At 41.6% G+C, this 14,802-nt stretch overlaps 2 protein-coding genes across 2 annotated transcripts; one reads left to right on the forward strand and one right to left on the reverse strand.

The window, feature by feature from the left end:
• Window positions 1-365: 365 nt before the first annotated feature.
• On the reverse strand, window positions 366-6,639 carry tmem254 (transmembrane protein 254). Its single transcript, XM_020641295.3, has 4 exons — window positions 6,482-6,639; window positions 4,221-4,324; window positions 2,095-2,154; window positions 366-1,086 (listed from the first exon to the last, which is right to left on the reverse strand). Exons 1-4 carry the CDS (start codon window positions 6,566-6,568, stop codon window positions 966-968), a joined length of 372 nt encoding a protein of 123 aa, XP_020496951.1. The 5' UTR covers window positions 6,569-6,639; the 3' UTR covers window positions 366-965.
• A 5,617-nt stretch (window positions 6,640-12,256) lies between these two features.
• mxtx1 (mix-type homeobox gene 1) lies at window positions 12,257-14,174 on the forward strand. The gene is made up of 3 exons (XM_065959775.1): window positions 12,257-12,278; window positions 12,764-12,942; window positions 13,323-14,174. Exons 1-3 carry the CDS (start codon window positions 12,257-12,259, stop codon window positions 14,010-14,012), a joined length of 891 nt encoding a protein of 296 aa, XP_065815847.1. The 3' UTR covers window positions 14,013-14,174.
• Window positions 14,175-14,802: the final 628 nt, after the last annotated feature.

Here is a 14,802-nt window from a genome sequence, read left to right on the forward strand (position 1 = left end):
CTCGTGCATGTAAGTGAGGGGGCGTGGCTTTAGAGGGAGCACAGAGGGGAGGGGGTGGATGTAGACCGAGCACTGAGGGAATGCTACTTTCAAAATCATGCTAGTTTTGGAAAATTACCAACCCTGCCTTTAAGTGACGTTACTTTACTGAATGTTTAAGTGTGAAAAAAATCTGAAATGAGCCTTTATAAACTCTAATCAGCTTATATATGTGTGAGATAACACCAGGGACAAATCTAACGACATCAACAAAAACCGTTGTCAGGGTTTGGTTCAAAGTGTCTCAGCTCTGTTGTTAGCATGATGGCTGCAGGTTTCTGCACATTTTTAGGGAGATTTAAAAACAGCGAGTGAAACACAATCAGTGCAGTTTGTTCAGTCACTCTTTATTTTTGCAGCATTAACATCCAGGACTTCCAGCCTACAGTTTGAAATTTAAACTCTAAGCACTTCAGGGAAAAGAAAGGCGAATGAGAAGGTTGTTAACACACTCAGCAGCACGCTTTAAGGACACGTGGATTGTACCATCTACAACTAAACTTCGTTATTATTTTTTATCACAGCAGCTGAGAAAATCTGCACACCTCCATCAGACACGCTGATTGTAAACATCATGAGGGTAAAAAATGATTTTAGAAAAGATTCCTCTTCTATTGCACTAAATATTCAGCTCGGCACACGTTTATTAAAAGATCTCTGAGATTATCTGTTTCATTATTATTATATATTAAAAAACATATTATCATAAAGGAAATACAACTGTCCTTTATATGGTTAGAACATCTGTGGAATGAGATGGAGACTTAGTAAGAAAATGTAGTGTTCACTTCAAAACTTAGTTAAAGGAGAGGCTCGACTGTCTTCCTCTGCTCGCCCTCTCAGCAGGATTTAGCAAAGGGGGTTTGAGGAGGCAGGACGCTGGACTCAGCGTGTTGTTCTGCGGGCTCGTCCTTGTCCTGCAGCCGTCAGTGCTGTTTGGGACGCTCGGGGTCGAACTTGAGGAGCAGGCTGAGGGAGGCGAAGCCGAACAGAAAGGTCTGGACGCACCACAGGCAGCGAGCGGACGTGTTGGTGATTCCTTTTTTACTGCAGACACACAGAGACACCAAACAATGAAATGAAATCAGACTGCTCCTCCATTGTGTTCTTATTCTTACAGTTTCTCCATTCTCATCATGACTCAGCATTTTTTTTTTTTTTTACTCCAAAGTCAACAAATGGTTCAAAAATGATTGAAAAAATGTAATTACTGCTGAAAGGATAAGTCAGGAATCCTTATACAGAGGCTGTGTGTTATTGTTACAGTGGGGCGCTAGAGTACTGCACAGGTACGCTGGGATAGAATAAGGTAAGAGATGTCCCCTGACCTATCAAATAAAGGCAGAAAAGCCCCAACAGTAATTATGTTCATTTTTTAAGGTTTATTTTTGGGCTTTTTCTGCTTTTGTTTTGAGACAGCACAGTGGATAGAGTCAGGAATCAGGGAGACAGAAAGTAGGGAATGACATGCATGAGAGGCCGTCCGCTTGGAGGACTACAGCCTTCATACATGGGGCGTACACTAACCACTAGAAAACCGGCGCCCCAGAAAATGATCTTCTAATCTTATTTCTAAATTGATTTGCCGACTCAATAACTCACAGAATAAAACCATGCTGGTCTTGACGAGCATCAAGTGCAGCACAGCACGCTATCAATCCCAGATATGGACACACTGGTACAGCTGTATTCTCTGAGGGCGTTGTTTTTATTTATTGAATGATTTCATACCATGCATTGCATCCATGTTGCATGTTTTTATACTCTGCATTGTATTTTATGTCTTTTGAATCGTTTCCTCTGGACCCTGAGTGATTAATAAAGTTTTGATTGATTGGAGGATTGACTTAGTTATTGTTGTCACAAACCAGTAACATCTCAAATGAGAAGGTTTCCGATGTTAGTTTGGCATCTACATACTATGAAGACTTTTAGGGAGTTATTAAACTTTTCCTGAGACCCACATTTTCAGAGGAAGACGAAGGAAACAGTTTTGTGAAAAATTAGATTTTAGCACCATCTAGTGGACGCTGTTTGTCATGTTTTTTTTCTTACCTGCACACCCTCAACGCAAACCAGGCCTCAAACACATGGACTGCCCAGGCAGCCCACCACCTGAAACACAGAGAAACACGTGAACCTCTGCAGACTGTCCGTTCAGAACAACAATACTTTAAACTTTTAGAGCTTTCAGACTCCTGAAAAACTCCTGATATTTCCAGGAGGAGCTGTATGTGTGAACACATTTTTCACCCAGAGTTTCTCCTGCCAGACCCCTGGTATTTTTTCCGCAGCAAGTCAGATTGAGTTGATGTGAGGACACAGCAGGATATAATCAGGAGAATTCACCTCGAGCCAATAAGAGGGGGGAGCGATATCCTGTGACTTGTTGGTGCATTGACCGTCTGCCCACGACTGCTACAATCTCCGCTCACATAATGTGTTCTTCATTTTTTGTTGACTTATATAGCTATGAGGAGCATATGTGAACAGCCAGGTCAGGAGAATATCCTGAAGTTAACTAGATATATATCAGGAGTACAGATGTGAAAACCGCTTTGATGATCAATAAAAGATCCCTCGAGTTCTTAAAGAAGACTTGTAACACTTTTAAACATTACGCTGTTTGTTTGTTTACTTTAAACAGCAATCACATGACGACCTGGAAAGGATCAATCACGTCACAAGAATCAAACCAACAAACACTGAACGGTCCCTCCCTGCTCAGGCTGCTCGGGGAGTCACATGACTTTAACATCCGTCGTTATCTTCTGATCACTATCTTAATAGGGCGAGGGTGAGGGCGCTGCAGCGGGTCACCTGAGGGAAACGACTCATTGGCAAAGTCGTGTTAACGACCTGTAAACGGATTAAAAACATTAACGTTGATTAAAGAGAGTATTCCAGCTGAGAGATCTAGGGCTGTGCTCAAAACATCCATATGGAAATATATGGTCATGTGCTCCTTGTTAATACATATCGATGCAGATGTTACAGAGTCGATACGGCTGCAAAGCTGTGATGACTGTTTTGAAGGACAATCGACCGATGGTGCAGTTCACAATGACACCATCCCCCTCGCTCTGGGATTGAAACATTTGAATGAAGGATCTCTGAGGACCTGAATTTGTAGTGTTTTAAGTTGTAGGATCCTCAATATGCCTCTGCTGTTATTCTCAACAATAAAGAACAGCTGTTGTAGGAAGTGTAAGAACGACTTGGGCTCATATTTAAATCTGATCTGGGAATGTGCTATGCTGCGTCCATTTTGGTGTAACTCTCCCGGTGCACCCACGACTTTGCCTCCTTAGTGACAAGACATTGGTGCCTAAAGTAACAAATCCCAAAATGTAGCATTTTAAAAGTTGTATTTATCACAGCAACGAGGATTATACAGCGAAAATTGGAAGGACCCCGGGGGGCCCACTGTGCAGGAATGGACTGAATACATGTTGGGAAAAATGAATGTGGGAGGAAAGATGACAGAGAGATGGGATCTGTTTTGGCAACATATTAAACTAAGATCATGGAATGGACTCATGTTGACGGCTGTACCTCTCTTTATTTTGTTATCTCATGATAGGAGATGACTCACATGCTCACTCTTTCAAGAGGACATATTCCCCCCCTTCTCCACCTTTTCAAACAGTCCCCCTGTGGTCTAAATGAAACATCTGTGCTGTGCTTTGGTCAAAATATAACATGAATCAAGCACCAGAGGAGGTTTGTGACCCTGTATAAACCAGCTCTCTCAGAACGCTCCGTTTTGGTGTGTGTGTCTCTTTAAATGCAATGAGCCCCCCCTGAGTTTTCCCAGTAGACATAACTCCTTTGCTAGCGAGAATAAAGATGATGGACCTGCGCAAAAGTTTTGCTCTAGACTGCGTGTGGAGTCCATGGGTGGAGATCCAAAATCCCACTGTGACATCACAAGGAGAACACATTCACACTCCTCTGTGTTGTAAGACTTATGCAGACCACAAACAAAGGACTGGATGTGTTTATTTCACATTTTGTGGATCAGTAGACACTCAGGTTACACAAATAAATGTTCAAAAACACTGTCAGAGTGGATTTTTCATAATATGTCCCCTTTAAGTAAAAAATGAAAGGCCCTCCTAAGGATGTAATCAACATTTCTCACACAAACTGAATGAGCAGCAGCATTTCAAATCACTCACATTTTATGCAGGACGCCGGCATAGTTATCCAGCAGGTATCTGCAGAAGGTGCCGTACGGGCCGAGGTGCTGGAAGGGAATTATTTCCGGTGCAAACACCATGCACTGAAAATCACAGACAGAGAGGCTGAATATTCATACATTCATAAAGTTAGCAAAGTATGACAAGCTTTAAAAGACTCAGACGACATGTGACCTTTATGGATGTTCTTCTAGCAGAAATAAAGAATTTCAGGACTGTGTGGTTACTGACTCTGTGATAATCTGCACACATGACGCCATGCAGCTGGAGAGACTGAGTGACTGCTTCCCGATTATCTGGTCCATTAAAGTTTAAATATAAAAAATCCCAGGGCAGCTGGCAGATAATGAGCTGTATGATGTCAGGTTCTCTCGGTTGTTAAAGTCTCTGCAGTGATTTAGATGATGACACAAACGCAGAGATGTTCCACAAAGAGCAGCTTTGTTATGAAACTGAAATGGAATCTGACACAGTTATGGCTGAGAGCACCATGTTGGGTTTTTCTTTAACGGGATTTCCATTTTGAAAAAAAAAAATCATTTTTTTTTTTTTTGGGGGGGTTCCAAATGTTCCCTCAGAATCAATGTTTTCTCTAAGTGGAAATCTGCTCCAACCAACAATCAGTTAACATGAAATCTACAGATAGAAACTGAAACATTCCCTAAAAACAAACAATTCAAACAATCGAGGACTGAACACAGTTATATATGTAGATACACAAGTGCACTTAATGTTTTATATACTTATATACTCAGAAAGTACAAAAGGAAATATATTCCTGCAGATTAGTGATATTGTTTTAAATTGTCCGTATTTGTTCATTACATCTCTAAAATAAAATGAGCCCTGCACACAATCAGATCTCAGTGGAATGTAAATCAGAATGTCTCATTGTGTCGTGACGGCTTTTGTCCTCTTTTGTGCACCTGGAACAGGTCAGGTGTCCGTGTGGACTGTGACAAAGGTGTTATTGTTGGAAGGGGCCCTCTGCTCTGAGGGTTCAACGTCATGTTTATTTATGTCGTCGATCACCCAAAACGACAGAGTTTATAGTTTAACTGTGAACTTTCAGGTGTCTCCCTGTAGTCTCAGTGATGTAAAAGAAGGACACTGCTGCATCTCTGAATGTCTCATTCCACTTTAACAAACTCTCAGACAGCTCAGCTGACGAGTCCAAAGTAATATCCATGAAATCACACATTGACCTTTGTTACCGTTCCTTTGACCTCAGTTTGGTATCCCTAACCATTTCCTGTTTCTGGGCTTAATGCTGCATTCATGTGCAGCTCGGGTGCTCCAAGTTTCCGAGTTGGGAAGTCGTTCTTCCGACTTCAGTGTGTTCACATGATTTCAGTTCTGAAAGTGAGAATGATGTAACAACAGCAAAAAAAAAAGCGTGGACGCTAAGAAGAGGATGTGTGACATGCAACTGTTCCAAGTTATATTTAAACAAAAAGTTGATGTGCAATATGTGAATTAATAAAAAGTATGTTTTGCCCCCCAGGTGATGACGATTCCGACACCAAGTCGGGAAGTCTGAGCAGGTGTTCATGTTCATTTTTCAACTTGGAGATTCTTTTTTCCGGTCTGTCCGACACCACATGAATGCAGCATTAGTTCATGTGCTGACATCTACCAGAAGGTCCTTACTTTATTTCAAAATAAAAGCAGGGTTGAAATCAAACACACCTGCGTTTTTTTTTTGACAGAAAATTGTATCATACATCACATTTTACTATCAAATGATGAAATAGTCTCATATTTTCTTGACACAGCTCTTCAGCTCAATTAACCCCAAAATAACACGTTCACCTCTGCTGCACAGCTACAGGTGAGTATGAGGCTTAAATTAGCATATTTACAAAAGAGGTTTAGCACGGGTTTGTTTGCTTTAAAATAACAGAGAGTATCTCAAAGTCGGGACAGTGGACAAAAACTGGACTTAGGACGAGGCTGAGTTTCACCTTTGCTCCTAAAGAGAGGCTGATAAATCCCGATAAGATAATACATCAACTAAACATGTGTTTACACAAGAACATTTTCTAGACTTTTAGAATCTAAATTACATTTAAACATTTCAATTTCTGTGGAGTTAAAAGCGAATTTGACAATAATAAACCAGCCGGAAGATGTTTTGCGAAACACAATCTCTATGTGGCATTCACGGCGAGAAAATGAAAAACAAAAACAGTATTTATTAAAAATAAATAATAACAAATCTACTTTATAATTGAACTTACAGCTAGGTGTCCCATCCCAAATGTGACAGAAATGATCCAGAACAAGCTGGTTCTCTTAAAGTAATCGCATCCATCACTTTTAGCCATCGCTGCTGCCGTTCTGCTGTGGTCCCCCCGTCAAATGTGACCGTGCGGGAACAGCGGCGGGAGGAGAGAGGTACCTACCGCGTGGCAGGATGGACATATCTGTCTGTGCGGGGAAATGACATGAAGAGAATTATGTAATAATGAGAAGATACAACACAGAGCACCTACTAAAGGCTTTACCAACCGTGGGGTCCCGACTCCACGTGGGGTCGCCCGAAATTAGTATGTATTGGTCAATAACGAATATATTGTATATTAAAATGTATTGACCCCAGGCTGGGTCAAAGGTAGCCAATGCCAAAACAAGAAACTTGCAGAGTCTGTGTCTGTCTGCAGAAATGTCCTCCCTCCCTTTATTCCTCAGTCCACAATAATAAACACCAAAAAAACGTAAAGGTGCTTTAACCTGAATGTTTCAAATATTTCATGATCCAAAACAAATTAATTTGAGCAAGAAGCTGTAGCCTACGTGTTTTGGATGTCTGAGGTTGCCAGAGTTTTGTGAAGTCAAAGTGCGGTCATGAGCCAAAAAAAAAAAAAAGTTGCTTATTTTAATATTTTTGCTTTGTTTGTGTACAGGATTAGTTTACAGACATGCTTACAATACATAAAGACACAACTTTAGGATATAAATAAAGAGAGTGAGTATAATTGTAATACTTAAACTATAGTGTCTTATTTAGTAAAGTAGTGTTAAACATATTAACTGATTTATGCACAAGAAACAGATCTGCTATTAGATGTAGAAAACCCAACATATACAGTATTAAATAACAAATACATGTCAAAAGGGTACAATTATTCTACTATGTTTATTCATTGGTCTATTTATTTGCATATTTATTTATCCCTGTGTCATTCCTTTATTATATATTTGCACTCTTACCTCGTGATAAGAGTGCTTTTTTCCACCCTCCTTGTACTCCATGGAAGTGAGATTAAAAAAAAGTGATGCATTAAGTATCAGTTGCCGTCCTGTCAGACTTTATCCGGGTGCGAGCTGTTTGCTTTCAGATAGTCTGTGATTCAGAGCGGGGACTTCATGTAGTGAGGCCACATACTTTAAACTCCTCTCAGTGTTTTAGACTCTTTCAAAGTGTCTAAACTTTTCCCACGCAGATACAGAGAATAATCTGATGTTGGATAAGAAGGTATGCAGCTGCACAAAGAGTCCAGATATTTGGATTCAGAAAGGATGCGCTCTAACCTGTTATAGTTATCATGTGTATGTTGAGTAGTTACCTGAGGACCTCCGGTCTTATTTATCTCATATATCAAATCTTTTGTCGCATTGTATTTGGTATAATATACCGTATCACATCATGTTGTGTTATATCGTATATAAAATTTTATTTTGTGTCATATTGCAAAACCATACAATAATAAAGCATCAACAGTGTGAATACTTTCTGTCAGTTGATCAGACTTCAGTGGTTGCTCCATATTTGGATGTTTGGGTCGTCCTGTGATTGACAGCCCCGTCTGCTCGCAGGATTAAACTTTACATAAAGAGATAAACTGATCATATGACCGTTTGTTTTAATATGCAGATCTGTGTTGTGTCAGTGAACGCCACACAAAGCTCTTCATAGTCATTTTACATGAAGTGAATAGCCTCTAAGCTGAACCAGTGTTTGGTTATCTTTAATCACTCGATCATTGTATGCTAACTGCCCGTTTAATCTGCTTCATTGATAAGACTTTTTCTGAAGCAAAGTGTACTTTTTTAACATCAAAAAACACAACTTATTCCACATCAACCTTCAGAGTAAACGTGACTCGTGGTAGTTGGGTTACAGCAGCGGGTGCCCTGTTGTGTAAAGCCTCTGATAGGGATTCTGGTCGCAGCACAGCGGAGCGAGGAGTCGGGACTCTCAGGAGCCGTCTCCACACGGAGACATTGATTCTTGAAGTTATTCCAGATAAAGATAAAAGAAGAGTTCTTCGCTGGTTTTTGTTGTATTAGATAAGTCTGATAGACTTCAAGCTGCATTGTTTTCTATTACGCCCACAAACACTGGAAGTTTGCGTCTGCACTTTGACCCCTCTGCACTGTTTGACTTCAGAGTCGGTGTTTTCTCTGCTCAGAGAACGTCACATGGTCAAAGAGACGTACGAGCATCAGACCGGACACAGAGAAATAAACTCAAAGCACAAAGAAGTCACAGCTTGTTGTTGTTATATGTTCCTAAAGTATGTCTTGAACAAGCGGCAACTTCCGGTCTTGAAAAATGAAGCCAACAGAAGTGCAAAATCCTGCAGTTCATCGAGCGTCCACTAGAGGCTGGCTCCAAAAACACAGGAAGTCACACACACATGGGAAGGAAAAAAACGTTTTTACATCATAAATTAACATGTTTACAGCCTGGTACAAAAAAAAAACCAAATAGATCTGATTAATTATTGTCCTCAGTAGCACACGCTGTACGGGGGTGATTTTTTTTATTTCGAGAACGATACGTGTTATCCATAGCTAGGCGCGTACATGATTGACAGCTGGGCGGCTGCTGCCGATATGCCTCCTGAGCCCCCTGCAGGAACACATGTCTGACGTCACACAGGCTTCGTCCGTTAATATTTACAGTGGTGTTGAAATGAGGAAAATAAGTTTCAGGTACGCTGCCTTTGCAGAATGATCGGGATCTGGTCCCTTCAGATATGTTTTAAAGTAGATTGAAGGTGTTGGAGGACGATGCTTCAGGTTGTAGATGATGACTTTTCTGCTCTGAGACTCAGGATGTGCTGATCTGTATCTGTAATCGTTCTGTGTTTCATTTTTTATCTTTTATTTAACCAGGAGTCTCACTGAAATGAAGAATCTATCTTACAAGATTGGTTACTCTTGCAACCAATTCCAAGAAGAGGGAGCAGAATTCTTGAACGCCAGTTTTCTCAGTTCAGTACGAGCTTTAAGGAAAGTTAAAAGGTATAACTCCTGGAGGCAAACGTGTGACTTCCTGTATGTAGCTCTGTAACTTGTCTATTGTGCTGCTGCCTGTCATGACCAGGACACTATTATAAATTATTCTTCATCTCAATGAGGTTTTCCTGGTTAAATACATTTTAAATCAAATCAAATTAAACGTCCTGTACACGTTTTCTCGCAGCATGTCAGAGCACTGAAGCTGTCTCCCATACTGCGATACGATTTGATACCACGTGTTTTCAAACGATGCAGTCTAGTACCGAAATGTACGGCAGGTTCAACTAAACTCAGAACTTCAGTCAAATCTTTAACTAAAAAGCTGCTTCGAGCAGAAGAGAGAGAGAGAGAGAGAGAGAGAGAGAGAGAGTTGTATTTGTGCACTTTGGACGGTTTGCAGAAGTGAGCTGCACATTTCAGATCAAATCAACAAATGTCCAAATATTAGGAGACTAGGACTTCTATGTTTGATGCTGTGTTTTTGAAACAGGTATCGTCATGGTTTGATTTTCCCCACATTGAAGTTTAACATTCAGGTACAGTGTCGACCCTGCAGAGCTCAGCATAGAGAGGTTAATCCTCACAACATCTGCACACAGCTGGGTCAAAGCCTGGACATGTCGACCCCGCTGACAGGCTCTCCCCTCTTGCTCTCTCTCTCTCTCTTTGTGCAGCAGAGCTACCGTCCGTTAATCAGTGAACAATTAGCCGGGCTTGTTATTTCTCCTCCTCTGGAGATAATGAGACGCTGCTCATGCATAAGAAAAGACGAGAGGAGCCACTGACGGGCTTCAGCTCGTCTTTAAATTCAGCTAACATCTTGGGAGTTAGTGATTCTTTAACACTGACGATGGTTAATCAGTTTGCTGTTTTGGGATTCACACCAATCAGAGGAGCAACAATAGTCAGATTAGAATTAAAGGGGCAGCAATGAAACGTGGAGAAAGACGTGTTAAGTGACCGTCTGAACGACGTGGAGTCATTAGAGGTCTTGTGACAGCAATTAACCAACATTTATTCTGAGCTCCAGTACGTCCCGGATGACTGATGTTTGTTTGACTCAGTAAGAATGGATTGATTGTGCCCTTCATGCAGGTTCATTACTGCTTACACTGTGACCCTCTTTATCTCCCAACATCCGTCCTTCACTCATTTTTGGTGTTTTTAAGACTCTCCTTCAAACATATTTCTACTCATTTATCTTCAATGTTCAATCACCACTGCACAAAATCGTTACCTGTCCCCTCATTCTTCTTATCTGTTACTCTCTCCTGCGTTGTGTTTTCCTCTGCTCAGCTCGTTGGATCGGCTGTGTGCTCTATAAATAAAGTTCAGAGTGCATGCTTTAACTCTGTGATTATTCTTCAAGAGAGTGGATCACTAATGGGACTTACTGATGATTTTTTTCTAACTTTTTTTTTAGTAGTTCGCTTCATAATAATCAAACATAACGATGTGAATTTGTGTTCACGTCTTAGATCATGTCCTCTAGCGCCCCCTAAAACCTCTTAAAGTAACTTAAAGGTTCATTCCAAGAATCACCACGTTTGTTTTTTCATGTTTGAGATTTAAATTATGTTGTTTTGTACTTCTACGTCGTGTTGCAAGCATGAGACATGGACACACTTTTGTAAGTTTTTCACAGTTTTATCATTGATCTTGTCTTCCCACAATCATGAAAATCAATCAGCCAATCTTTATTTGTATAGCGCCAAATTATAACAAGTGTTATCTCAAGGCACTTTACAAAAAGCAGGTACAAGACCTTACTCTAAAACAAGATCATCGCCGTGTTGAATGAAATCTTTTAATGCCCCAAGGGGAATATACCTTACACCGAGAGAATAAAAACACAACACAAACATATACAGGACAGCACATACAAACAGTCTAAAGTATCACATGAGTAAAAGAGGGATTTCGGGAGCAAGTTCATTAAAGTTCAGAGTTCATCCTGTACGATCGGAGTGTATGAAGCAGCTGAATGCTGCATGGTAAAGGATGTGACGCCTGGCCTCTCTGTACTAGCGCCCTGAAGTCAGTGCTCTTCTATAAGTTTTTATGTGTATGTCACAGTCACATTTTTCCCTGGCCTGTAGTTAATCCAAAGAAGGCTTTGTGTTCATGTGTGCATGTTGTTATGAGCCATGTTAGCTTTTCTTTTTTCATTTCTTTTAAAGGTTTGGAAACATCTGTGCTGCCTTCTCCTGTGTTTATTTTAAGTTAAACTAATAAAATATGTTTAAGAATAAACATGCACCTTTATACAGACAAAGCTTTTTATAATAATAACTATTAAAAAAATTAAAGCCGCTGCATAAAGCTCTCTGTCTTTGGGTCTCACTGATGTGTCTTAATGTGTCCCACGTTCACACACACTCACATGTTTGTCGTCTTTCACTGAAGTGGTATCGATGAGGCACACGGACACTTTCTTTTGTCCTGCAGAGCTTCACATTCACCACTGACCTTAACATTAGGCGATAACGAGGAGGGTGGTGGGGTGGGGTGGGGTGGGGGGGGGGGGGGGGGGGTCAGAGTACTTCTTCCTCAAAGTAAAACGACCCCCCCACTTCCCCCTCCCTCTGCTCTGTTCAGGCTTTACCATGGCCTTCTGGGTCTCAGGTGATCAATATAAAGGTACCTGTCAGGAGCAGGAGACACAGTCAGAGAGTCACACACAGGAGCAACACTCTGAACTCCTCTGCACTCAGACCTTCATTCATTCATTCATTCATTCATTCATTCAGCTGCAGAGATTCAACATGTGGAAGGACGCCAGCAACGGTAAGAAATTAAAGCTGAGTGCATTTTCAACTTTGTGTTTCGCTTCAGTTCTGTAAAAAACTTCAAACAGTCGTCGGGTTTGGTTAAAGACAAACCGTCCTCCTGACATGTAGGTGGGCTTCAGCTCACAGATTTTAGAAGCAGGTTTAGTGTGATTAGATATGATAATCCTGCAAAAAGCTTCTGCAGCAACCAGCAATTTATTCACAGATGTTTGACTTTTTCAGTTCCCCCATGTCATGGTATTTAATTATTTACTGTGTGTGTAAGTTTAATCAGTACAAATCCAGATCAATGTAAACAAAGAGAGAAATGTTACAGCATGGTTAAGTGTCACATGTTTTTGTTCTGCCAGATTGGATATGTAGAAATTACTTTCATGACTTATTAGAACGAGCATTTTGGGCCGAACTTAGTGGAGAATCATGAAGAAGACGTCTAAATGCCGTCTGATGTGTAACCGGGCTCTCTCCTCGTCCTCTCAGATGATGCCCGACCCTCCAGTGGCGGCTCCTCTCGCAGCGCCAGCCGCAGGAAGAGAACCAGCTTCTCCAAAGAACATGTGGAGCTGCTGAGGGCCACCTTTGAGACCAACCCGTACCCGGGCATCAGCCTCAGAGAGAACCTGTCCCAGACCACCGGCCTGCCAGAATCACGCATACAGGTACACAGTCACTACCTTATAGAGAGTCATCTTTGTATCGAACAGTACAAACCCTGAGATGGCTGTGTGTGTTTGTGTTGTGAGGTTTTTCTCTGTTGTAGTTTTTCTCTGCAGTTTCTTATCATCAGGAGGCTCTGTGTTCAAATGCATCCTGCATAGACCTGCAGATACGCTATCACTCTATCACTTTATTTCTCTATCTGAGAAGATGACACAAGCTGTTTTTATCAGCTGACAGATAGACAGTACAACATGCCCTGAGAGCTGATCCCCCCTGACTGCCTGTTGATGATTAACCAAAAAAAAAATCCTTGAAGTGTTTTTATTTCCTGATTTTAACCTGCGCTGTCTCTTCTCTCTCTCTCTCTCTCTCCATCCAGGTGTGGTTTCAGAACAGAAGAGCTCGCACTCTGAAGTGTAAAGGAGCAAAGAAAGCGCTGTGGCAGACTGACAGCCCCGTCCATGACTCTCATGCCAGCAGGGGCCAGCCTCAGGGGCCCCCGCCTGCCTACCCCGCCCAGGTGAAGGAAGAGATGGAGGAAGTCTGCTACTACGGACAGTGTCCTCCAGCCTACTCAACCATGGAGGAGCATGCACATTACAGCTCCATGTATGGGCTTCAGCAGGGTCAACAGGCGGGGAGCAGCTCCAGTCCTCCTGTGAGGGCCCTTTGGTCCCAGCCTGGCAGCCAGACCCCCCCTCTGTGGTGCCACTTGCCTCTGGAGATGAGAAACTACAACTCCAGCTTCATGTATCCAGGATCAGCAGAGCAGATGTACATGCCCAGCTCTACCTCCCACTCCTCCACGCCTGACACCCCTGACTCCGGGTATTGGGACGCCGGTGAGGAGAACAGCCCCCCACTGGAGGGTCAGTACTCTCAGCTGGAGGAGTCGTGGACCGGGGCAGCTCTGGAGGCCTGCAGAAAGCCTGCATACCCAGCGCCGGTCCCACACGCGGCTCTACCCGAGCTGTCCCTGCAGGAGATCCTGGGGGAGCTGAATGAGGACTGGCTGGGAGGTGAGGGTCTGGATAACCACGCTGCGATGGATAAAAAATCTTCCTGCTGACGACTCGGTGACCAGGATTCATTATGGACGATTATAAATCATTTGTATTATTATGATTTTAGTTTATTTTTTACTTCTAAGATGTGAACACATGAAAAACTCTGCAGATCTGTAAGAAATGGAATCACACAATTCTGATTGTATTTATTCCACCCTGTATTCATTCACTATTTATAACCGCTATTTATGATTATCTGCACTTTTATATAAATAAATCAATAGTAATAAACCAAGAAAGTATTCTTTGTTGTCTTATCCAAGAATTGACTTGTGGTTATGTGAAACCAATCAGATTAGGCTCTGTGCAGGTCAGCCATGAATTCCTCTGGTATGCAGAGATGACAGATTTCAGTGAGATGAGTGAAAAAAAAGTAGGTCAAACACAGACAACCAGCAGAGGGGGCCAGAGAGTTACAAAAGAGTAAGACGGATATCATGATCTGAACCTCCTGAGAATACCAAAGAGAAAAGTTCCCGATCTAAAGCTGATAAAAAAAAAAAAACACGTAACTTTGAGGGTTTTAGCTTTTAAACATATTTAATGCACATTTATGAAAACAATGAAAAACTGAGGCTGCTGTTTCCCGGGGACAAAATGTGTTTAAGAGTTCATGATAAGATTTACAAAGCAGAAACATCTGGTGTGGAAAAATGAAGAAAAACCTGCAGAAAAACACACGTTCACAGCCTGGTTCAAATAGTAATTTGGTTTGAATTGCTTTTTTTCAACACGTGCTTTATGGGGAGTTATTTTTTTAAAACTCATCCGTTTTGATGTCATGTAGGATAA

Source organism: Labrus bergylta, chromosome 10 (assembly GCF_963930695.1).
Source record: "Labrus bergylta chromosome 10, fLabBer1.1, whole genome shotgun sequence".
Taxonomy (NCBI): Eukaryota; Metazoa; Chordata; class Actinopteri; order Labriformes; family Labridae; genus Labrus; species Labrus bergylta.